The 26,866-nt window shown below is 42.5% G+C and overlaps 1 protein-coding gene across 6 annotated transcripts in view; it reads right to left on the bottom strand.

Moving 5' to 3' along the window:
• The window catches only part of ETV1 (ETS variant transcription factor 1), a 102,884-nt gene that overhangs the window by 36,185 nt on the left and 39,833 nt on the right, over positions 1 to 26,866 (bottom strand). For all 6 annotated transcript variants that reach the window (XM_080974944.1, XM_080974943.1, XM_080974947.1 and 3 more), the window contains 3 exons: positions 20,401 to 20,530; positions 16,798 to 16,986; positions 10,564 to 10,811 (listed from right to left, as the gene is read on the bottom strand). In XM_080974944.1, coding sequence (XP_080831070.1) covers positions 10,564 to 10,811; positions 16,798 to 16,986; positions 20,401 to 20,530 — 567 coding nt within the window. The remainder of the gene's footprint in view (positions 1 to 10,563; positions 10,812 to 16,797; positions 16,987 to 20,400; positions 20,531 to 26,866) is intronic.

The raw sequence follows: 26,866 nt of genomic DNA on the forward strand, positions 1-26,866 counted from the left end.
CCATTTAAAAAAATATTTTCATTCTGACTCCTGTATGTAGTAAACAGCATAAACACCAGATTTTTACTCACCTTTGCAATGACCAAAAAAATATTTTAAAAAATATTTGTATGTTATGGTAATCTTGCGTTGTATGGTGACAACACCATGGAGTTTGAATCATTTATCTTTGAAAGAGTTTTGCTGCTCTGGTTATCTTTCCTTCAACTCCCATGCCAATTCTCTACTGAGCACTAAGTTTACAAGTGACAGACTGCTGTCATGCTTGTGCCTTGTTTTCTCTGAATATTTCAAACAGAAGAAAATAAACAGCATTCCCAAAGTGTGAAGAGGGAATATTTTGACAGAGAAATTTCTGTTCCAGACATAGAGCAAGTTTCAGCAAGGCACTGCCATTGTAGGCTGCCTTTTCTTTGTGACACTCAACAGTTTAGCAACAGGCTGCATAAGCTTAGGCACGGGCAAATGACCTGTTGAATATTGTCAAAGGACAGTCAAGTATTTTTAAAGAATCAATGTTATGAGGCAACAAAGTTAATAAATTTTAAATGTGTCTGAAAAGCTGGTGGTAAATGCGGGGGGCGGGGGAGATATACTTTGTGTCACAACAACTAATTAAGAACCAGGTGAAGTAATGGATTCAGAACTGTTCAAGGCTGTGAAACTTATTCACTATTACAAGCTGAATTCTTGTTGTCTGATCTTGTGGTGTTTAGTGTCACTGGCTTTGGCCGCAATAAACTTGAAACTTGAAACTTGAAACTTGAAACTTACAAGCTGAACCCATTAAATATGGGACACCCTCTACTACTCTCTCAGTCCTCCCCACACTCTCAAATAAAGTAAAAGTGAAAGACGTGTTTTTTTCACTATGGTCTAGCCTCAACGAGCTCACCCACATTCAGCCTCCCAACACAACACTGGGATATTAGATTACATCTGATGTTACAGATATGATGTCAATGGAGGAAACCCAAAGTGTCTATAGAGCACAATGTGGGGTATTACACACACACGCATGCACACACAGACACAGACACACACACTCTGCCCATCCGGCTGGGTTTCCCCAGCCACTCCGGGCGGCTCCCAACAGATTAAAAACAGAATAAAACATTAAACATTAAAAACTTCCCTAAGCAGGGCTGCCTTCAGGTGTCTTCTAAAAGTCAGATAGTTGTTTATTTCCTTGACATCTGATGAGAGGGCATTCCACAGGCGGGCGCCACCATCAAGAATGCCTTCTGCCTGGTTCACAGTGAGGGAACTGCCAGAAGGCCATCGAAGCTGGACCTCAGTGTCCAGGAAGAACAATGGGGGTGGAGACGCTCCATCAGGTATACTAAGCTGAGGCCATTTAGGGCTTTAAAGGTCAGCAGCAACACTTTGAATTGTGCTCGGAAACGTACTGGGAACCAATGTGGGTCTTTTAGGACTGCTAAGTTCGTGTGTGTACAGTAGAGCTGGGCGATATATCGCCCAAAACCAGTTTGAAGTCCATATTGTGATACCGGTTTCAGTTTTTGACCTGGCAATATATTGTGAATCTGTGTCTGTCTCTGTGTGTGTGTGTGTGCGCGCGCACTATGCAAAAATCACAATGTGGGAAAAACTGTGAAGGCAGCCAATGTCTCTACATAGTTCCATCCTTATTTCAGACATCGTGATATATCAATATGTCATGATGTTTAGCTGGTGATATATCGCGATATGGAAAACCAGATATTATTTGCAGCACCATCCACTTGACATATTTAACCAGGACTGGGGGGGGGGGGGGGACATACGCAAGTGTCTTGCAACTTTTGCTATCACTGCTGGTTTGTAATATGCAAAACCACTTTAAAGCAGAAGATACTTAATAGTCCATTTTGTCAATAAGAAAAATGATAATTTGGCAGGAAGTGGGCTGAATGAAAATGAGCTGTACGTACAGCTGTGTGGCATTACCACACCAGATGGTACGCTATGCAATTTATAGGATTGCACCCATATTCTGAAGATGATGGGAAGCAAGTATAAACCCTGCAGAGCCCTACAGATAAGTGAGGGGTTGGATAAGCCGTTGCTCAACACCAAACTTTGGGATGCCTCCCCTCAGAAAAATGAACAGATCAGCTTGAGGTAAGTCCCAGGGAAATCTGCACTTCCAGTATTATCAAGCCTAATCATAACAATAGGGTACAATTTATCCTAATGTTGTCTAAGCACAGATAATCTAAGCCACAAGAGCAGTCCTGGTGCTACATTCAGGCTAAAAGAGCTTTTTTAAAAAAACCTGGCAGGTATCCAGGCACACTTGAAACAGTTCCCCAGAATGGAAAACTGGGGTAGGGTGATAGCTGACTGGGGATATGTTCTGTACTCATGGTTGTTAAAAACAACACATCACAATAGAAGCAAATTCCCATTTTAAATCGACCAACTTCATTTGGCTATTCGAGTATACAAGCTATTGAATTACCTAGAATACTTTACTGTGCAGAATTCTGTGTAACTGAAAAGCTTGCGTATTCTTTCTCTAATAGAAATTAGTCAAATCAAAGGCACTGCCTTATTTTATGTTACTTGATTTTCCCCTCAGCATGGCTCCTAGGATGGGTGGAAAAATAAAACAGCTTCTATTCTGTTGACATTTCTCTTTTTTTCCATGTTCCATTATCTCAACATTCTGCAATAGAAATTGCATACCTGCAATTACAATTACAACTAATTGATCTGCCATTTCCGATGTCATAATTAATGTCATGTTTTAATAGAGTTATAATCATTCCATAATAATGGTTTTCATTCACCAGATTTCCAAAACGGGTAAGAATACAGTGCTCAAAAGCAATCAGCAGTTATGAGGCTCTTTCAAAATATCCCAGAAGGAACATCTTAGTATAATAATCTTGCAAAACAGATTTTTGAATTTTTATCTGGACAGCAAAGTAATATTATGCAAGCTCTTTGTCAGAGCGACTTATACCCAAACATCCATAAGCATAATAAAATCAATGATTCAATGGCAAATGCATTATGTCTCCAAAAGGGTTATTTAATGTACCCTTAGAGCAAGGAAAGGGGAAATTATGGTTTCTGGAGAACAGATGGCAACACGACAAAATATCATCAGACCCTAGTTGTTGACTGCAATTTATGTTGTGTACAGATGTGTCAACTTAAATGTGGGGTTTTTGGAGTCAATAAGAAGTACTCTGAGGCCACAAATCAATTTTTAATGGCCACTAGTTGCACTGTTGGTTCATTTTTAGAACTAATTCTTCTCCTGCAAGAGCAAAGAGACCAACTTCTGAAGTTTATAGCGGTGGGCAGAAAGGAAGGGGAATCAGAAACAAACATATTGGAATAAGGGGGGGGGGGGAGTGCGCTCCATACTGAGTACTAAAAATAAAAGTGCATCAAGGAGCCAGAATAATGCTCCACCAGAGCCAGCCATCACATTCCCCATTGTGTGTCCAAACTATCCATTACCTAGAATGGGAGGACAGCACAGTCAATGTTTCAGGCAACCGAAGAATATACTCAAATTCAACACTCTATGCAAATTCCGAGTCACACCATAGGTGGGTGAGAAATAGTAACCTGCATGTTCCGTTTTCCTCCTCCCTTATGTTTTCATATCATGTGTTTATATTATAAGCCTGAGAATAGGGATAGTCTTTATCACTGACATTTCTAAGCCACTCCAAGAGCTTTTTTTCTGGCTGAAGAATGGGAAAACAGTACTTTAAATAAACAAATGAGAGTGATGGAGGACTAGATTAATGGCTAGTACAATGTGGTACAAGGAGAGGAGGTTTTATTGGGCCCGGTTGTGAACTGTAAGCGCGCAAGTGGATGGAGGGATTGCCCAATGCATTTTTGTCAAATTGCAATGATGACGACTTTGGGAAGAACGTTGTGTGGAAGGCATCTAATAGACACAAGCACATAGAGTGTGTGTGGTGGAGCACTTAGAGCAGGCATGGCCAAACTTGGCCCTCCAGCTGTTTTGGGGCTACAACTCCCATCATCCCTAGTTCACAGGACTAGCGGTCAGAGCTGATGGGAATTGTAGTCCCAAAACAGCTGGAGGGCCAAGTTTGACCATGGCTGACTTAGAGTGTCGGACTAGCACTGGGAAGACCCACTTCCAAATCCCCACTCAGCTATGAAGTTCACTGGGTAACCATGGGCCCATCGTACTCTCTCAGCCTAACCTACGTCATAGGGCTGATGTAAGGATAAAACAGGGGACAGAGAACCTTGTACACCACCCTGACTTTCTTGAAGGAAGGGTGAGATAAGCATACATATTCCCATCTTCATAAAGTGATAATCAAGGACTTGTATATTGAGCATTCACCGTCAAATAGCACAGAGGTTATAGAATCATAGAATCATAGAGTTGGAAGAGACCACAAGGGCCATTGAGTCCAACCCCCTGCCAAGCAGGAAACACCATCAGAGCACTCCTGACATATGGTTGTCAAGCCTCTGCTTAAAGACCTCCAAAGAAGGAGACTCCACCACACTCCTTGGCAGCAAATTCCACTGCCAAACAGCTCTTACTGTCAGGAAGTTCTTCCTAATGTTTAGGTGGAATCTTCTTTCTTGTAGTTTGGATCCATTGCTCCGTGTCCGCTTCTCTGGAGCAGCAGAAAACAACCTTTCTCCCTCCTCTATGTGACATCCTTTTATATATTTGAACATGGCTATCATATCACCCCTTAACCTCCTCTTCTCCAGGCTAAACATGCCCAGCTCCCTTAGCCGTTCCTCATAAGGCTTCGTTTCCAGGCCTTTGACCATTTTGGTTGCCCTCCTCTGGACACGTTCCAGTTTGTCAGTGTCCTTATTGAACTGTGGTGCCCAGAACTGGACACAGTACTCCAGGTGAGGTCTGACCAGAGCAGAATACAGTGGCACTATTACTTCCCTTGATCTAGATGCTATACTCCTATTGATGCAGCCCAGAATTGCATTGGCTTTTTTAGCTGCCGCATCACACTGTTGGCTCATGTCAAGTTTGTGGTCAACCAAGACTCCTAGATCCTTTTCACATGTACTGCTCTCAAGCCAGGTGTCACCCATCTTGTATTTGTGCCTCTCATTTTTTTTGCCCAAATGCAATACTTTACATTTCTCCCTCTTAAAATTCATCTTGTTTGTTTTGGCCCAGTTCTCTAATCTGTCAAGGTCATTTTGAAGTGTGATCCTGTCCTCTGGGGTGTTAGCCACCCCTCCCAGTTTGGTGTCATCTGCAAATTTGATCAGGATGCCCTTGAGTCCATCATCCAAGTCGTTGATAAAGATGTTGAATAAGACCGGGCCCAAGACAGAACCATGTGGCACCCCACTAGTCACTGTTCTCCAGGATGAAAAGGAACCATTGATGAGCACCCTTTGGGTTCGGTCAGTCAGCCAGTTACAAATCCACTGAGTGGTAGCATAGTCAAGACCGCATTTTACCAGCTTCTTTACAAGAATATCATGGGGCACCTTGTCAAATGCCTTGCTGAAATCAAGGCTACATCCACTGCGTTCCCTTCATCTACCAGGCTTGTAATTCTGTCAAAAAACGAGATCAGGTTAGTCTGACATGACTTATTTTTCAGAAATCCATGCTGACTATTGGTGATCACAGCATTCCTTTCTAGGTGCTCACAGACTGTTTGCTTAATGATCTGCTCCAGAATCTTCCCTGGTATTGATGTCAGACTGACTGGGCGGTAATTATTTGGGTCCTCTCTTTCCCCCTTTTTGAAAATAGGGACAACATTTGCCCTCCTCCAGTTTGCCGGGACTTCGCCTGTTCTCCAGGAATTCTCAAAGATGACTGCCAGTGGTTCTGAGATCACATCTGCCAGTTCTTTTAATACTCTTGGATGCAGTTCATCTGGCCCTGGAGACTTGAATACATCTAGACTAGCCAAGTATTCTTGTACTATCTCCTTAGTTATTCTGGGCTGTGTTTCCTCTGCTGAATCATTTGCTCCAAATTCTTCAGGTCGGGCATTGTTTTCTTTATCGGAGAAGACTGAGGCAAAGAAGGCATTGAGAAGTTCAGCCCTTTCTGTGTCCCCTGTTTGCATTTCACCATCTTCTCCTCTGAGTGACCCCACTGTTTCTTTGTTCTTCCTTTTGCTACGAACATACGCATAAAAGCATTTTTTGTTGCTTTTAACCTCTCTAGCAAGCCTGAGTTCATTCTGTGCTTTAGCTTTTCTGACTTTGTGTCTACACGTGCTGGCTATTTGTTTGAATTCCTCTTTGGTGGTTTCCCCCCTCTTCCATTTTTTGTACACACCCTTTTTTAATCTTAACTCAGTTAAAAGTTCTTTAGATAGCCACCCTGGCTTCTTTAGGCACCTTCCATGTTTCCGTCTCATTGGTATTGCCTGAAGTTGTGCTTTTACTATCTCCCTCTTAACAAACTCCCAGCCATCATGAACTCCCTTTCCTTTTAGTATTACTGTCCATGGGATCTCACCCAGCACTTCCCTAAGTTTTATGAAGTCGGCTTTCTTAAAGTCAAGAAATTGAGTCCTAGTATGCTTGGCTGCTCCTTTCCGCTGTATAGTAAACTTCAGAAGAGCATGATCACTCGCGCCGAATGATCCTTCCACTTCTACCCCACTAACCAGGTCATCAACATTGGTTAGGACCAGATCTAAAATGGCTGTTCCTCTTGTTGCTTCTCCCACTTTCTGGACAATGAAGTTGTCTGCAAGGCCAGTGAGGAATCTGTTTGACCTTATGCTCTTGGCTGAGTTTGACATCCAACAAATATCCGGGTAATTGAAGTCCCCCATTACTACTATCTCCCTTCCTTTTGCATGCTTGGCCATCTGTTCCAGGAAGGCATCATCTATGTCCTCCGTTTGGCTTGGGGATCTATAGTAAACTCCCACAATGAGGTCACTGTTATTCTTCTCTCCCTTAATTTTGACCCAAATGCTCTCACTTTGGCTTTGAGGTTCTAAATCTTGGATCTCTTCACAGGTATACACATCCCTGACATATAACGCCACTCCTCCTCCTTTCTTGTCTGGTCTGTTTCTCTGAAATAGATTGTATCCCTCCATTATTACATTCCAATCGTGGGACTTATCCCACCAGGTTTCAGTGATGCCTATTATGTCATATTTAGTTTGCTGTACCAAGAGCTCAAGCTCATCTTGTTTATTTCCCATGCTTTGCTCATTAGTGTACAGACATTGAAGTCCATTAATCATTCCCCCGTCTCTCTTATTTAAGGATTTTTTCCTCCCACCACTAGGTCTGCGTGCTGTTTGCTCCATTTGGTCTATGACATTTGGATGATCATCATCAATTGATACGACTCCTACCTTCAGGAGCACTGTCTCCCTCCCCCACATTAGTCAGTTTAAAGCCCTCCTGATGAGGTTTCTGAGATTTTTGGCAAAAACATTCCTCCCAACCATTGTGAGGTGCAGCCCATCGCTTGCCAGAAGTCCATCTTCAAGAAACTGCAGTCCGTGATCTAAGAATCCAAACCGTTCCTGTTTACACCATTTGCGAAGCCAGCTGTTCACTTCCACTATTTTTCCCTCTCTCCCTGGGCCATGTCGTTCAACTGGGAGGACAGATGAGATGACAATTTGTGCATTTAATTGCTTCAATTTCCTGCCCAGTGCCTCGTAGTCTCTTTTGATCTTCTGGAGGCTATTGCTTGCAGTGTCATTGGTTCCCACATGAACCAAGAGGAAGGGGTATTTGTCAGTGGGTTTTATGATTCCTTGCAGTCGTTCAGTTACATCTTGGATCTTAGCCCCGGGGAGACAGCACACTTCCCGAGACATCTTGTCAGGCCCACAGATCACTGCTTCTGTTCCCCTCAGTAGGGAATCCCCTATCACCACTACATGCCTCCTCTTAGGTCTGGTCGGGGTTCTTCCGTGAGCTGTCCGTTCCAAGGTCGCCTGCACATTCCCTGAGGACTGACTTTGCTGCTCGTCTTCATATACCTGATCGACTGTAATGAGGGAGAGATCCTCAAATGGAGTCTGCTCTTCGTCTTCCATGCTAGGGGAGAGGACCTCAAAGCGATTGTGTATTTCTAAACAATCAGAGCGAACCCTGGGCCTCCTACTTCTTTGAGTCACGTTTCTCCAAATATCTGGCTCCTGTGTTGGTGAACTAGCCTCCTTCTCAGGGGAGTCCCCCGTCTCCTCCTTGGTGGAGACGGTGTGCTCTGTTGCTTCCAAGAAGAGCTCCAGCTCTCTAATTCTTTGGAGCGTAGCTACACATTCCTCCAGTTGCTGGACTTTGTCTTCTAAGAGGGCAATCAACATGCAATTGCTGCAGGTAAAGCTGCCTGCAACCTTTGGCAAGATGGCAAACATTGCGCAGGAACCGCAGGCGACTGCAGCTGTTCCCTCCCCCTCCATCTTGAGAACGTGTCGTTGGGGGTGGCTATAGCGGTCCTCCATCATAAAAAGCGTGAAGACAGGACAAATAACTCCCCCCCAAAAAAAACCTAGGTCTCCCCCAACAAACGTTTGAGACTAGCTCCCCTAAATCTAAAAGATGGATCAAACTGTGCGCGCCGCTGCCCTGCAAGCTCTGATAAGCTCCTCCCACAGCTAATCACCTGCCTCAACAGAAACCCTGCCCCCTCTGACCTTTGCACAGGGAGAGCAGCTAATCAGCCACAAAGAAACACACACACAAGAAAACCCTTTTTGCTCCTTCTTCAGCTGCTGCCCTGCAAGCATAATTGGTCATTCGTTCCAGTTTGCTTGTGGGGAAGTTATATGACAACGATCATTCATCATGAAATCATATGCTCATATGCTTGTGTGGTAGATATGCATCGTTCATCCCACATGTTTCTCTGTTACTTTCCTAACTGCAAAGAGTTCAGGCAGGGTGGTGGATTTGTTGTACCACAGTAACAGAGTGTTTTACTTTACTTTACTTTACTTTACTTTACTTTACTTTACTTTACTTTACTTGGGCAATCTAACATTTCCAGAACCCCTCTTGCAAAATACTGACAGCATTGAGGTGGCCTCCCTATTTGCCCAAAACTGTATGGGGGGGCGGAGTTTTCCCTACCAGCAATGGAAAACAGAAGTTTGCAGACTACTGCACCAGATGATCATCTTTGTGAATGGTAAGGAGGTTAGGGGGAGAAATCATTTGATGGATAAATGAGAAAGAATGAGTAGGAGCTCCCGTGGAAACAAAGGGTGGGGGAAATTGCACAAAGTACTTGCCTAAACATAAAAAGCACATTGACAATAGAGCCTTGTTGTCCTTGAAATTTAGTAGGCTGAACAAGTGCACTTGTAAAGATCATAACACGGTGACTAGGACTGCAGGCCCTTTTATTTCAGTGTCAGGAGCGACATCTGTTATGCTATGCTAAAGGAAGCAGTTCCAAGGTTTTGAGCAACTCTTAAATCATGGACAAATCTTTCCAGATTTAATCCTACTGGAAGGTGTGTGGGGGTGGGGGGTGGAATCAATTCTAAGAGGAAAGTGCTCGAGCTTTATCGATTGGAACCTTAACTAGCCCCTCCTGAGCAACTTAATAGGTGGCTGATAGCATCGGCCTTTTGCTAAGCAAAGGACAAGGGTTCTCTGAACAGCAGGCTCTGGTGCTGTTGACCTGGCTTCCCAGACATGGAAAATTATCTTATAACCATACAAGGCAATAACACACCATGGGAACTTTAACCTGAAATAGGCTGCCTACTGCTTGCATCAAAAAAGCGAGCACATGTGTCTCCCGAAGAGGCAAAATGTATTGTACTCATAATTACTAATTACTTAAAAAAGAAAAGAACAGTATCAACTGAAAGCCAGGATACAATCCAAATGCAATTCATCTGAATTGAATATTCAGTATGAAAATCTCTGGAGAATTCGTAAGATCAATAGAAGTGGTGTTTATGGAGAGATTCAATGATATAGATATGGCCAGAGGAGGGGGGTGGGGAGCATGTGGTTCTCCAGATGTTGCTGGAGGACGGCACCTTTTCATCACCGGTGACTACTGACCATACTGGTTGGAGCTGATGGGAGATGGAGGGCCATAGACACCCAATTCCTGTTTCGATTGGCCTGTTGAATTCCCAGTGCACTCAAGATGAAGAATCAAGTCTCTAATATGGCTACGTGAATGTAAAGGTTTAAATTCTGTTCCTAAAATACTGGAGGAGAAGCTCAGACATCACTACACAGACAGATGTATAACTGTATTACGAGCTACAGCATCAAGTTCAGCAACTAGTTCTCTTCCTCAACAGCTGAAATGATTTATTTCCATTGCAATTTAACAAGAAAGTATTCAAGAGAGAGAGAAAGTATGGCAAGGCAATTTGAACGCAGCTTTATCTGTTCTGATGAGATAGGGCTGCTAGTCTGGTGTCTAGTACAATAAAGCCTTTTCTACCACAACAATCTCAACATGGAAACTCAAAGGAGTACAGTATTCTTATTTATCAGGAAAGTTATCCTCTCCTACGAGACTTACTGAGGAGGCAAATCGTTGAATAAAGAAAAGCCTACCAAACAAAAGAAGAAAGAGAATAACCTTCTACCTACCTGAATCATACGCAAAATCTCTAGGTTCTTGTTTAATCATCAGAGGAGGGGGGAAGTTTTGATTGACTGAATTGCCAACCATGGCATTGTGTTCATACACTGGATCATGGTACTCCTGCTTAAACCCTTGAGGTGGGAAAGGGATGTTTGGCTCAGACATCTGCCGTTGGTACATCGGGCGTCCTTCCCTTGGCATGGTAGGCAAAGGAGGGAATGAATTGCAAGGTTCTGAGAGCTGGCGGCGAAATCTAGGATACAAACACAGAGAGAGTTCAGTTCCGAGATACAGAGCAATGTTACTACTATTAATCCAGGAATGGGGGAAAGGTGGGATGGGGAGTCAGCATGAAAAATTCGAGAAATGGGAAAAACTCTCACAACAGGTGAGAAACAATTTGTGGTGGTATGCTTTCTGGGACGGAAATCCTTCTACAAGGTAAACACTGCTTATATAATTTTTTTGCAGAGTAATGCCTTGACTGGCCTGTCTATGAGACAGTGCAAGAGGCATCTATCTGCAAGAATTAGATAAGGAGAGTTGCCCCCGAGAAGGGTTTCATAATAAAATTATTTTCCTAGCACCACCACTCATAAGTGATAAAAAATAGGTGGGGTTTTTTTTAAAAAAACAACTATTAGAAACCACAATATTGAATATTTTTGGTCACTTGAGATAGGGGGGGAATAAAACACACATATCATTCAAGTTTTTACATTCTCCAATTCCACTTCCAAATGCTCAGAAGATCATGATTTAAACACTAGCTTCTGCTAAAGTGATCTTCCCATCTCTTACATATGATAATGTACTTTGTACGATACGATAATCTTTATTGTCATTGTCTCATACAGAACAACGAAATTGAAAAAATCTACATCAGACATTCAAAAACCAACAAACCTGCTATCCCAGCCTGTTTAGCCCCCTAAAAACTCTGATACCCCATAATTAAATACAATATACTCCCATAGAGACTACCTTACACTGCGTTTAAAACCAGAATTGCATTTGGATAGAAACTGTTTCTCAAGCGGCTAGTCCTAGTCTTTATAACCCTGTACCTTCTTCCAGAAGGCAGAAGCTGAAAGAGATCATTTCCAGGGTGCGCACTATCCTGCACTATCTCTGCAGTTTTCTTATGGCACTTGGAAGCATAGATTTGATCCAAGATGGGAAGAGTGCACCCAATTATTCTCTCTGCAGTCTTTACAACCCTGGACAGCATTGGTTTTCCCCTGACCATGCAGCTCCCAAACCACACACACAGACCATAAGTTAATACACTCTCAACAGTACAATAGTAAAATGCCATCAACAGGTCCTTTGAGAGATTTTTCCGAAGGATTCTCAGAAAATATAACCTCGGCTGTGCTCTCTTCATCAGGTCTTTCCTATTTTCTCCCCAGGTTAGGTCATCTCTCAACTCCATTCCCAGAAATCGAAACACCGAGACCTGTTCCACACACTTCCCCTCAATAATAAGTGGATGAATTTTCAATTTACATTTCCTAAAGTCCACAATCATCTCTTTTGTTTTCTTTAAGTTAAGGAGTAAATTGTTTTTCCTGCACCACTCCCCCAACTGCTCAACTTCCTTCCTATAGGCCACCACCCTCTCTCCAGCCGTGATTAAACCAACCACCATTGTATCATCTGCAAACTTAATGATCTTATTACTGGGGTATTTGCGGGCACAGTCAGCTGTATAGAGTGCATACTCTTCTGCACATGTTCCCACTCTAGCAAAAAAGAAAGAAAAACACTCAGTTATGTAGTTTTTGTTGGAGCAGAGATATGGTCAGACTACACCTGGAGTACCGTGTCCAGTTCGGGGCACCACAAATCACGAAGGATATTGACAAGCTAGAACGTGTGCAGAGGAGAATGACAGAGATGATCAAGGGTGTGGAAAGAAAGCCTTATGTGGAATCGTTTTGCGAGTTGGGTACAATTAGCCTGGTAAAGAGGAGACTAATAGGAGATATGATGACCACCTTCAACTATCTAAAGAGCTGTCACACGGAAGTTGGAGCAAGCTTGTTTTCTCCTGCTCCAGAGGGTAGGAGCTAAAACAATGGATTCAACTTACAAGAAAGGAGATTCCAACTAAACATCAAGATGAACTTCCTGATGGTAAGAGCTGTTTGACAGTGGAATGGACTCTCTCGGAAGGTGGTAGACTCTCTTTCATTGGAGGTTTTTAAGCAGAGGTTGGATGGCCATCTGCCATATATGATCTAGTTGAGATTCCTGCATTGCAGGGGGTTGGACTAGATGACCCTCAGCCACTTTGTTGTTCACCTTGATAGGCCAGGGAGTCCCTAATAAACCATATTTTACTTGATGTCAAGCAGCAAACTATGAGTTGGTTCAGAAAACATGCTCAACAATAGTGGGAATAAGAAGCAGCGTCCTCAAGGCTCAGACATCCCCCCCACCACAACCAACTCCAACGTGGCCATAAGGAGATTGGCAGTTTTTGCTTGATTTTTGTCAACTAATTCTATTGTAATGTCAAAATCCCTAAGTATGGTTAATATTAACTATGGTTTATTGAAGCAAACTACTGTTTGTGCAAACCACAGTTTACATGGATAAGTTTTGGTAAACTATGGAATCAGGAATTGAGGGAGAGAATTGAAGCATATAAGTAAAAGCAAAAGTGGTAAGACCTAGAAGACAAAGGTGATGATTCACTAGACCAGTGGTTTTCAACCAGTGTGCCGTGGCACCCTGGGGCACCTTGAATGATGGCCAGGGGTGCTGCAGGAAACACTGGCCTCTATTCCTCTTTCCTTCCCTCCTCTGAGGCCCTCTCGCATCTCTGCCTCCCAAAGGCTTGCACAGCTGTTTGTTGCAGAAGCCCTGGCTACAAGCTCCCCAGGTGAATTGTTCCTCTGGGGCTGGCCACAGGGTGTTTCCCAGGCACCTGTGGGGCAGTGTGAGGAGGCAGCTCTCTGTGGGGCAGGTCAGACAGCTCAGAGATCAGGGGCAGTAGCTGCAGCTGTCCAGAGGACTCCCAAGGAGAGAGGAAAAGAGAGGAGGCTGAGGGAACCCTCCACAAGGGAGGGCTAAGGGGCTGCCAGCTCTGCAGGCAAGAGGTGGCGTAACTGGGCTTCTGAGCCCCACAGGGGTGCAGAAGAAAGAATGCAGTTGGAGGGAGCTGTGAACCCAAAAAGGTTGAAAACCTCTGCACTAGACACTCCATGAAACCCACTGAATGTTTTCTTGTTTCAGCAAGCCTGAAACACAGTCCCAATGGGAAAGCCATAGTTTGACCATTACATGTAAACCACAAATTAACATGTGTTCCATGTAAGCTCTCTTATTATTTTAACTCCAGAGATTCAAAGCAATTAATGAAAGTTATTTTTAAAAGTGAAACTGGAAATATTAATTTATTTGGGCAATTGTATTGACTCAGACAAGCAGAATTAAATGAAGTTGGAGCAGTTACGGTAGGCAGAGCATCCCCAACACTGAAGAGTATTATTATTTATATTATATAGTGCATCTTGTCCTTGTGCCATGTTCAAGCTAGATCAGCGTTGCCTACAGCAACAACAGGATCGGGCTAAAAGTATGATCAGAAATAAAACCTGTGCTTGCATTAATTTAAATTTACAGATTCATTCAAAGTAATGCTGAACTCATTCATTCCAAAGAAAGATAAAAAAGACATGGTGTGGAAGCAAGTCTATTTCACACCGCTAAAAATATTCTGTGCCATGGTGAAAGGAGTGGTGCCTTTGCAGTCTGCCCACGTATTCAGAAAATAAAGTATTAACCTCAAAGCACAAGAAAATAGCTAAGTTGACTGGCACTATGCTCCTGTTCTGCCCCCACCCCTTTCCCCTTTAGTAAAGAAAAGAAGCAGAAATCATCATTAAAAACTGCCAAGGAGTGAACTTAAAATAAGAAACAGTCTCACTTATGAAGCCTCAAAGGATGTTAATAATACTTGCACTGGAAGTTTTGTATGGAATCAAGCCATGTGTTTATACAAGTGGCTTCGATTCCTGTTGGTGCTTGTTAGGACCATTTATATTCCACATACTTGTTCCTTTTTACGAACTGTGTTATTGAAGCAGCAGGTATGCTAAGCCAGAGGTTCACTCAATTCCGCAAACTTCTTGGGAGTTTTCTTTCTTCCATACAGCACTGTTTCCCACCCACCCCAAACCTTGCTGTGCCCTGCCACCATACAATTACAGGAGAGCCAGGATGCCAAGCGAGATCATCATCATCACGGGTAAAAAAGGAATTTGCCAAGAAGGCTGCTGCAATAACACCATCTATAGAGGAGCATGGCTATGTAATCTTCTGAACAGGTACTTGGAAGTAAAACCCCACTGAGCTCAATGCGTCTACTTCCAAGCAAGCGTACATGAGATTGGGCCGTGCTCTTGAAACGTGTGATTTAACAGAGGCCATTTATAAGGCAAGAGGCTCGTTCAATTATCAAGTATTACATAAGCAGGGCACAAGCGCCAATATTGAACCCATGGGTGACTCCTATACCCTAAAGCTACAGTTATATGGTGTTGGAATGATCATGCTACCAGGATACATAAGTCAAAACGACGCAGGGAACCACCATCAAATTACATGGGCCATCATGGCAAAATTGTGCCACAATGGGAAAAATCCATTAAATATGATGCCATTTGTGGGTCTTTACATTACTTCACAGGGGCTGGGGAAGTAAAGACACATGACATCAGAGCTGGCTCCTTGAGTATGTTCTGAGCAGGTTAGAACATAACCAAATAAGTAAATGTTTGATCAGACTTGCATAAACAATTACAATCACAATTCAAACATAGCCACAGCAAAATCTAAGCAAAATAGATTTAGCTCAGTCAATGAATGCTTTGCCTTAGGAGCTTCAAACACAAAGACTAAGCAGGGTGATTTAGGGACGTAGAGATGAAGCTTCAATTCAGTTTTTTAGCTTTTGTGGTTTTGCTCAGCCTAGAGTTATTTGAACGTAGTTTGTTTTGGCAGCTTAACTTCCTTTTCCTAAGCTGTTGCATTTCAAAAAGCTCAAAGGGGGGAAAACCCACACCCTTTCAATGGATACTATGCAAATTGTTACAACAAGCAGTAATGCCTGTAGACCTGGGCTATAAAGAACTTAATTCAGAATAGTAACCTGCTGTATTGAAAAGCCACATTCTCCTGAACTGAATGATTTACAACAGTGTTTCCCAGACCTGGGTTTCCAGATGTTTTTGGACTATAATTCCCATCATCCCTAATCCTGCTAGTTAAGGATGATGGGAGTTGGTGTCCAACAACAGCTGGAGACCCAAGTTTGGGAAACCCTGATACACAGCATTACCCATCAACCTGGCTCCACAAAAACAAATGCATAGATGTACATATACTTTATGCTTTCTGTCCTACTCCCATACAGTGGGTATGATCTATAGAAATATTATGCTACATTTGATCATATTTGCTGCAGTGGAACTTCAGAGTTAGTACCAATATGGGCCTAGAGCTGTCAGTTTACAACATCCACTACTTCTGAATAACGCCTACCTTTCACATTCCTTAAAGACGTTCCTGTTTGCCTTTTGCTCACTGACACCCAGAAACACAAGCAGGCACTAGAGCAAGAATGGAGAACTTGTGGCCCTCCTGTTGTTAACTACAACAGCCATCATCCATTACCATTGACCATGCTGACTGAGGCTGATGGGACATGTAGTTCCAGAGAATATGGAGAATCACAAGTTCCTCTATAAAAGCTTCAAGTATGGAAGACAGCACAATTGTTGAAAGGCAGTCTTCAACCAGGCCTTTGGCCAATTAATATTCTATGGCCTTTGGGGGGGTGTTATTGTTTCATTTTGACTATTTGTTCTGTGTTTTTATCCTATATTTCTATCTTGTGAACCTCCCTGAAATCTTTGGATGAAGGGTGGTATATAAATTTAATAAATACTAATAAACAACAACAACAACAATAATCAATGGAATACACAGCTCCAGCCTTACCCTTTACTTTCCCTTGTATGATATCTTCACATACATAATCTTCCTGGCAATTGGGTGAAATGTAGCAAGACTGCCCAAGGACACTTAGCTTCATCATTTTCTTTCCAAAACTAAAAACATGGCAAATGGTGATGGCCAAATTTGCGAGGAACACTGATACAAACAAACAATATGCTCACTGAAAACAGCACCTGTTGTGGAAGCAGTAAGGAAAAGCAATCTCTTACCTGTGGTCCATGGGGAAGCTGCTGTCTGGGATGGGCTGGGACGGAGGCAGGTGAGCAGAAAAAACCCGGTCAGGTTTAGGATTCTGAGCTGAGTTTGGGGATGCATGGTGCAGTGGCGAGACTGGAGTGCTGGATGGAGTTGGTGGATTGGAGGGCCTCATTCCCACTTGTGGCTTCTGATCATAGGCACTGCCAGTTAAATAAAGGGTTGCAAATAATTGACACATTAGCCCCATATACACAGTGCCATATAGCCAGTACGGTCACAAACTCAGTGGCAGAACACATGGATTTGCATGCAAAAAGGTCCTCAGTTCAAACACCAACATCTCTAGACTGCTGCTGACAGTCAGTGCAGATAATATTGAACTAGATAGGCTAGTAGTGTGACGTGGTATAAAGCAGTTCTATATGATCCAATGACTGGCATTGGTCATCATAGACATGGGAAACCTGGGTTTTACTAACACCTCATTAATGGACAAAACATTCTCTATCCATCATTTCCTGCGTCCATTTGAAAGTTAGGAAAAGAACAGTTGGGGGTGTAATATACCTAACAAGTAAATGTTGACTAGAAATGTCAGCTGCAAAGTATCCCACAGGACCCCAACAATGAGTTTTTTGCAAGAGCCAAAAATCAGCTGGTTGTCTTAAGAAGCCCATTGTGAACTGGCTGTGCAACAGAAGAGTCTCGTGGAACACTTTGCAACAGACTGTGCAAGACCCAAGGATCACCTATCTGTCCATTCTTGCAGAGTGCAACTGAACCAATAAACTGTGGATTAATCTTGGGGCTACAAACTAGTATGCAAAACATTCTGCAGTTCAGTGTATGAAACCAGGATCTGATCCACAGATATTCTGGTTGAGATGCAACAAAGAATTATGCTTTAATGAAGTCAAGTAGTCTCTTATTGAAGAATGTGAGCAAAGGGAAAGATGAGTTAGCAAGCACAATACTCATTCACAGTCTTATGATGACTTTATTAGACCAGGACCGTTATGAATGAACCAGTCTACCAATAGACCTACACTTCTATGTATTAAAACATTGTGCAAAAGCACTTTGCTCAATCCATGCCCAGCTTTTTCAAACCAATAGCTATGTTTTTAGAGGAGGCTCCTCCAGAAGCTTTTCATTCTCTTCGAGAAATGACCAAGGTGTCTTGCAAGCAGCATGGACCTTTGGCCCAATTAAGCCACAGTCAATGTTTAAGTATGGTTTAACAAGAACAAGGAGTGTGACGGTGCACACTGTTCAAAAGTCGTCCCCCCAAACCTCGGCTTGGTGTGTCATCTGAACTCAGGCTTGTGGTTTGTTTCCCTGAGTGGTAAGCCCAAACAAGTCTCTGTTATTGCATATGGTTTGTTTGGAGAGACACAAGTCACAAGTCCGGGTTCAAACAAAGCATTTTAAGGCTTATGGTTTGTTGCTACCAGCACTACAAGGAGCAAAGTGAAGAATTTTAAGCCGCGTGCACCCGCAGACTCTTATTTGTGTTTAACTATGGTTTAATGTGACGTGCAAACTAGGTTCTTTTTTAATTTATAAACATGAGAAATCCAAATGCCATTCCAAAGCCAAGCTCTTGAAAAAGCCCAAATACTGCCAAAAGGAAACTCTCCTACCAAGTGGTAGGAATAGTATAGACAATGTAGACACTGGTGACATTTCAAAATGCTAGAGCCAACCTCTAACTAAAAAAAAAAGGTCTTCAACAAGGAACTAGCTCAAGTGGGACAGCATATTTGTATGCCAAATATATGTTTTGTTAACTGAGGTTTTGTCTACAACATTTTGGGGTGAAATATAATGGGCAAGAATTGGGTCTGTGTTCTTACTGCTGGTTATAAGAGGACTGTCGTCCTTTGGTGGTGCAAAAGTTTGTTGACCATTTTGTAGAAAGTTCCTACGGAGAAATAAGTCTGTCTATGCAGTCAACTTATAATCCTCCTTCTGAGATTTTGGAGAAGCAATGCATGGAGAAACTTTGTGCTGGCAAACTAAAGCTTCCAAAAGCAAAAGCTATTAAAGAGCATAATGCTATCACACCAATTAAAAATTATTCTACAAGCCATTAAAAAAGTCTTGCTCTCCACCCTTCGTTCCCCAAAGGGAAGAAACCTGTTTCTGAAGAGATAATAGTATCTGTAAAGCCGAATGAAATGTGATTTTTAGTAATCATCCATGAATGAACACACATATCATCTGCAAAAGTTAACAGAACACCTAATGCATTTTGCCCAGGCTTGTTGTCTATGCAGGAAGGACTCTTTCAACCTAATGCATGTAATGCATTTTTTTAAAAGTACTTACACACACACACCTTTACCTACCAACCTTGGGGCAACCAAAAACCTCCCTTTTGGAATTCAAATTGTAAGGGAAGGCAAAAGCTTGGTGGCTATATGTAACAATATTATTACTTTAAAATGAGTTTAGAATCACGGGATGCCTCCCCTCCAATTAACCATAAACTCCAACTCCCTAGCTTTTTTTTTTTTTTAAAAAAAAGTTTTTAGTATTTGTAGAATTTGAGCTATGAGGCAAAGTGTACAGGCACTCTTCTTCTCTTTCTGTGTAAGCGAAACTAGCTTGCTTCCCACCCCACTTTTCACTGTTTTGATTCCCCCAACCACACCGGGAAAATTCCAGCCGACACCCACATTTAGAATGTGTCGGGTAAGGATGTAAATATATCCATCGCTCTTCAGTAAATTTCTTCTCATCAGTCTAAAGCAGGCATCCCCAAACTCGGCCCTTCAGATGTATTGGGACTACAGTTCCCATCATCCCTGACCGCTGGTCCTGTTAGCTAGGGATCATGGGAATTGTAGTCCCAAAACATCTGGAGGGCCGAGTTTAGGGGTGCCTGGTCTAAAGCTTCGTAATATAGGTTTGTTTGTTTTTATAATTTTCATTTTCATTTTCTAATAGACAAAAAAACAGAAAAAATAAGGAAGAGAATGCTTGATGTGCGAAAAATCCTGAGGCAGTACAGGGGACTGTACCACTTTAAAATGAAAGTAAGAAACAGCAACACTCCCCCCCCCCCAAAAAAAAATATTTCAGAGATTGGTTCTAACCTAGCCCATTCTCCTGCAGAGGAGATTGTTAAAATATTTGTTTACCTCCCCTTTCAATCTGGAGTAGTATAGTCCATTCTAACGCCTCAGGATTTTTCAACTTTATTCTGCTGTGTATTTAGACCAGGCTGCAGCTGCAAGGGAAGGGGAACTTTTACAGCTCAATTACCATCATAGCTTTAATACTACAGCTTGTCACTGAAAATGCTACCACAAAATACAGTGGAGGGGGGAGGGGAGGGAGTTAGGAATGAACCCCAGATGCTTGAAGACTGTTTTATTTTAGGCTGAATGTATTTCGGAATACCCTTTCTCATTTACTATACAATTTGATGCACTGGACGAGAATTGTTACTGACAACAAAAAGTTCCTAAAAGAAGAAGGATTATTCTAAAACATCACAGGTCTGAAAAAATAACTTTCTCCAGGCAGATACAGTTCTGTCCCCCTCCCCCCACCCCTATCAGTGGTTTTGTGCTAGTTTTACTACAAAAATACACCTGCTACTTTACCTGACACTGTACAGGCACTTTTCCCCATAACTGAATTTGAATGGTTGCTCTTGACTACAAGACGAACTGAGTTCAGAACACGGACTGTGCGGTTCTTTCTTGATTTTCACTGGGAGACCATGGAAAGCCACTGGAAAGAAAGAAGACAGAGAACAGAAACTAAGCCATTTCAAGCAATAACAATCAGATGAGAGAATCAAGAGGGTTCAGCTCCATTTTAAACCTGGCACTGGGCGGAATGAAACTGCTCCCCTATACTGTTCTCGCCTGCTGTCTAAAATCAGGTTTCTACTGATGTACGTGTGTCATCGGGACAACAGGTACCTGCTTTTCGGAGAAGACTCTGGATTAGGGGTAACAAGCGTGATGCTTTCTAGATGTGGCTGGACTACAACTCCCATCAGCTCCCACCATTCAGGGATGATGAGAGCTGCACATCTGAAGTGCACCATATTGACTATACTTTCTCCCACCTATCAAACTTCAAAACTGTACGGCTCAGCCTATGATACTGTAGCCTCAGTCAGCACCATCCTGATTTGTTCAGCACTGCACAAGTGCATCATGTGCTGCCTGACTTTCAGCATGAACCTGGCCATGTGGCTTGGTTCACAAACACGCATATTTCAGCCTGCATAGTCTCACATTAAAAACGGGCATCAAAAAGCATTTTGTTGTCGTCTGCAGATCCTTAAATATGTAAAACTGGATTTCAGAATTTAAAGACGTAAAACACATTTCTAGCCCTCGTGAAAATATAATTAAAAATGCTTAAGGATCAGGATTGTAGCAAAACGAAAGACACACATTAAAATGTATTCCCACACACACAACCTGCAATTCTCACAATGCTCCAAGCAACCTATTACGGTAAGTTTCCCACTCTGGGATGCCAATTTTTTGTTCCACGTTTGATGATAACTGACACAATCTAGCACCCCAACCATGTATACAAGTGCTTCCTGTTCTCCTCTACAAAGGCTACACTGTATACGCAAATGGTGAATGCCTATTAGAAGCATAGAACATTCAAAGGAAAGAACAGGTGCATCAACACCACATGTCCATCAACTCCACTTTGGCACCTTCCAGGATTCATGCAAATGATATGCAAATCCAGTGCTTATATTAACTCAACATATCTAAAGTAAGCAAATGAGCTGCAGCCCAGTAGCTCATTGTATTTCCAATTTTGCCTTCAATGTGGGACAAGGAAACCACCCCTCTACCCTTGGTTTAGTGCAGCTAACAAAATGAATGATTAATTAAATCACTGGAGTAAAAATGCAGAGAGAGAGGGCGGGAGAGGGAGGGAGAGAGAATTATCAGGAACATCTTTGGGTGTCAATAGACACCAGGGATCCTTTGTGTTATTAGTGCTTTTAGCCTTTAAAACTGAAGCATGGCCAAGATTCCAGCTCATTAGCAAGCAAACAAACAATGACCCATTTGCATTTGTTTTCAGCTACTATAATTTATATCAGAGGTATTGTACTTACTAGGAGAAAGGGCTTCAAAATATCATTGGGCTGGGGAGCAGAGGAGAAGAGTAACTTTTGGCTGCAGAATGCAACACTGATTCAATGAATTCAGAGCCTAACAGCAGAAGGCCTTCACCAGCAGTGTTCGAAACTCCCATTGTTCTAGGTGCATTTTGCAACAGGGAATTTCATTAGAGCGAGCCCTTTCTGAGCTCTGGGCGCAGTCCTGTGCCTAAGACTTCAGATTAAAACTGCAGAGTGGAAGGAAGGGAGGACCTTTTTCTGCCTCCCCACTTCCAGCTACTCTCTGAAAACTGGAGAAGAGACCCTCCTAAGAATAGTAGGGGGGTGGGCATGGGAACGACTATCCCATGTAAAAAATGAACATACTATTTTAGCTACAGTTTACTCATTTTCAGCATTGTATGCTTCTTATTTTAAAAAATGCACCTAGACATTCCGTTGTTGCAGCCATAATCTAGGTTCAATGTGCCATTTAGCTCCTAGCTTTCATATCTCAGTTTCTAACACTGTTCACCAGTTATCAAAATCACATGCAGGGACATCATACTGCATAACTACCACTATATAACAAACAATATAGGGTTGTTACAAACCATGTGCTCTTCAGCATTCTTTGCGCTTGTTCACATGTTCAAGAACATGTGCAGCTGGATCCGGAACAACCTGCTGCATGTTTACGCAAATGTAAGTCCTACAATGCTCAACAAATAAATGTGTATACTAGGACTGCAGCCTAAGCACTGAGTCACACTGAAATAAAGTGGGACAAAAATATGACTCACTATTCACATTTATGCCAATGAGACCTACCTGTGTACACACTCCTGCTTACTTTGCATCCGAGGCTCTCCCACCACTGCTTTGGGAAGCAGCGTTCACATGACAGCCACAATCCATATCCATCCTGCCATTCTTTTTATGTGTTTTCCCAATCCAGCTTCAATCCAAATTGAGAAAAAGGAGGACCTGTGTAATGTGTAGTGTGTACACAGCCAAAATTAGGCTGGATGCAATCCATTATGTGGCCAATTCTACCGCAGAATATTTTCTGCAGTTGTTTTTTTTTAATCCCTGGGGTAGGGTGTGTCCCTTCAATCTGCCATATAAACTAGGAAGCAAAGGTCTTATAAATAAATGCACTAAAAATTTGTTCATTATGACTTATATTTACAGCTGCTTAAAAAAAATAATTTAAATAATTCTAAGCCGCACAAATGGCCCACGAAATGGTAAAGAGCAGTCTTCCCTAACTCTGTGTTGTTGGACTACAGCACCAGTCTTCTGTGATCATTGGCCCTTCTCCACAGGACTGATGGGAGTTGTAGTTCAAAACATGCGGAAGACACAATGTTGGGGACAGCTGCTCTAGACTTAGAGCAAATGTACCTGCGCAAAACACGTTATGGCCTGAGAGACTTGGGCTGTGGACCATAATGGCAAAAGGGACAGAAATCAACCTACAGCATTACAGCTCTTAACACCAGAGTTCCCTCTCCCACTTCCCTTCTCCACATTGTAATTACTCACTCTTTGCCAAGTCAGCATGGCCAACGACATGGATGTTGGAAACAGCAATCCCACAACATCTGGAGGGCTCCATGTTGGCTATCCCTGAAAGCCTCTGGTTCTTCCCTTCTCCCTCTGTCCTTCCCTCAGTTAAACTCTGTGTGCATATCTCTCTGCATGTGTCAGTGTACTGAGAACTCTGGCTTTGCCTAGCCCAGCACCACCTGCTTTAAGCTTCCCTGCCCTCTCTTCCCTGTCCTTTGCCCTGTTTGCCCCAGTGGGCAGAAGCTGCCCATTGCCAGGGGGCCAAAAGACATTCACTCTTACAGGTTCACTTTTTAAACTTCTAGAAGAAGAATGGGAAAGTAGACCACCACTTCAGTTTTGATATTTTACTTAAGATTAATATAGTGGTGAAACTTTTAAAATACTTCTATCAACCCTCTGCTGCCACCCTAACTGCACGCACAGCCCAGTGGTTTCACTTAGCACGACATGTGAAAGAGGCCACCAGCACCCGTGTTTATAAGGCACCAACTTGGTTTCGGCGTCAACAATCGGTATATTGGCTCTAGAAAATAAGATGCAAAATAGGTGAAAAGGCATCTCTTTCACTAGACCAACCTCTACTGGCAACTTTCAAACTACCCAGAAGTCTTCGATAGCTTTATTCTAGAAAAAGAACCCAGTAGACAAGGAAATATATGTTTTCAAGCTCTTCTTAGGTTTTAATATTCACCATCGTGGTCCGAGTCTGCTGTCTAATGAAGAGCAAGTATAGTGTAGCTGGAGGGGAATGGAGAGGTGAACCGGTGGCCCTCAAGTTGCTTTGGACTCCAGATCCCACCAATTCCAGTCACCATAGCAAATGGTCAGAAATAAGGGGAGCTGTATTCCAGTAGCATCTTAACAGGTCACAGGTTTCTTCATCCCTTGGCTAGAATTGGGAGACCAAGATTGCCACGATGCTCAGTGGGTGACCATTTCTCAGCTTAACCACTCCCCTCAAGCCTATATCACAGTGTTGTTGTGAATATAAAATGGCCTCGGGGAGAACAGAGTATATCATACTGAGTTCCTTGAAGGAAAGGTGGGATATCAATATAATAAACAATAGTTTGAAAAGCCCAGGAGTGATGGCACGACTGTTCCTCAACGCCTTATGATGTATTTGGATGTGCTGATATCAAGCAGTCATCCTTGCGCTTCCAAGATATGAGTGCTATGGTCATCGAGCCTCTTATCAGGATCTAAAGGCCCTAAAGAATTCCATTCTTCATGTTTTTAAAGGACTGGTAAGAGAACCAGACCTTTGACACAAATAATTTTCAGAACATTCCTTTCCCTTCTAAATCATAAGAACATAAGACAAGTCTGCTGCATCAGGCCAATGGCCCATCAAAGTCTAGCATCCTGTTCTCACAGTCGCCCACCAGATGCTTGTTGGGCGCACCACCTGAGACCAAGAGCCCTCTCCCCTCCTGTGGTTTCCAGAAACTGGTATATCCTGTACCCCAACACAAAACCACTTTACTTTCTGAACTTTCTGCTTTTTTGTTTCCTTCCCCGCAGCCAATTTTACTGTATGTAAAAATAGCTTCCCGTTTTTATTTCAAAATGGGGGAAAGCACAGAAACTCCCACATCACACTCCAGTGTGGAGAAATGCTGGAGTGTTTTCACCCACAGCATGGAGAACCTGAGCGGCTGCTAACAGGCAGTTTTCCAGCTCACTGGCACTGAGACAAGCAAAAGCAGCACATTCATTTTGTGCAATTTGCTTTACCTTCCCACATGGAGTTGGTAGATGTAAAAGGCTGTTAAGTACTAAATTATTCCTTATCAAATCACCATCATCTGGAGTCATGATCAACACTAATTAAATTACTTTCACTGAACACGGCTCCTGCCTTCTGCTTCGGCTGCAAGGTACATTTTATTTTGCTTTACAGAAGAGGGACTAGCTAGGTCCACAATGCAGAGCTAGGAGGCTGCCGTGCTGGAGTTTTAATTTAAGATCACCCCCGCTATTTTGGGTTCTCTTAACTGCAGCATCTCGGATTAGGGAGGTTAACTCTTTCATGTCACCCCTCCCCTCTTTAGGGGACAAGACCCTCAAAAACTCCCAAGAGGCAATTCACCAAGCATTGTTTCTGTACAATCTTCATTGAGGGAGGGCAGTGAGGTCAAAGCAGTAGTGTTTGGCAGATGGTGTTCCAAGGATTTTGATCTTCACTGCTGCCAAAGCGGATAGCATGCTTTTAAAATTTGAATAAATCCTCGGGTGTTCCGCAGGTATGTTTACTATGCAAAACTTTTATGCACTGTCATTTAAAAACGGCCCGGCTTGCTGAAGCAAGAGGCAGACTTTTGTGTTTGTTTCCAATGGTAGCTGTTAGACCATATTTAAAATTTCAATGAATTATACTAGCACACTAACCAGGTGCTAGGAACCAGACTGTTAGTGCCAAACTTCCATTGTCATCCGCTTTCACTGTTGATGTCATATTACAATTACATGCTATATTGGAATCTTCAAAACTGTATTTAAATGCAGGGAAGGACTTTGGATAAATTAGTTACCTTCTATCAGCATCTATATGGAAAGACTAACACAACTATAAATAAGCTAAGCAATTCAGCTGCCTGGTTCTCAATTCCTTGGATACGGGGGGGGGGGGGAGGAACTTTCCCTCCCCCAAATTGCTTCTGGAGAGCATTTCTAGATTTCAAACATACTGTACCAATATTCTCTATGAAAGATTAAAACACTACAAGTTATACAGATTGTTGTTGATGATTTGGATAAATAATTCTGTCATTCAGTTCTCTACAACTAAGTATTTCAGCGTTAAGACCACATATCATCTAGTATAAAACTAAGCCGTAGGAGGAAAGTAGTAAAAATGAGATTGAGCACTGTGAGCTGGATTACACAAAGTATTACTCCTTGGAAGATCAGAATGAACTGTTGCATTTAGAAGTGGATTATTGCACCAATGGGGAGCGCAATTTGCTGATCACCAAATCCTTTGACATGACCCTCAGGACATCTTCTTAAATCCTATAGTCCAGGAAGTTTTAGTGAAATGCCCCTTCCACAAATCACACATTAACAAACACAAGCACTTACACTGGGCAGAAGCTTGCATTTACATGCAAGTCTCTGTACAGATTTCATGAAACCTTGATTTTCCCTTCATTTTTGCTTCCTTTTCTAACCTCCTGGATCTTGATGTTCACCTAGGATGCTTGTACGAAGCAGGGTGACAAGAAATGAATCACCCACAGAAAGAACAAGTCCAAGGAAAATTCCTGCAAACCACTTTTCAAATCTCTGAGAACCCGGTTTTTTAAAAAAGGCAACACATACATGCAGACAAGGCCTCATCATCTCAAGGAGTCAAGTGTACAAGAGTCATATGAATGCTGGTACTAGATGTGAATTACAATGAT

This window comes from Podarcis pityusensis, assembly GCF_964106645.2.
Source record: "Podarcis pityusensis genome assembly, chromosome: 12".
Taxonomy (NCBI): Eukaryota; Metazoa; Chordata; class Lepidosauria; order Squamata; family Lacertidae; genus Podarcis; species Podarcis pityusensis.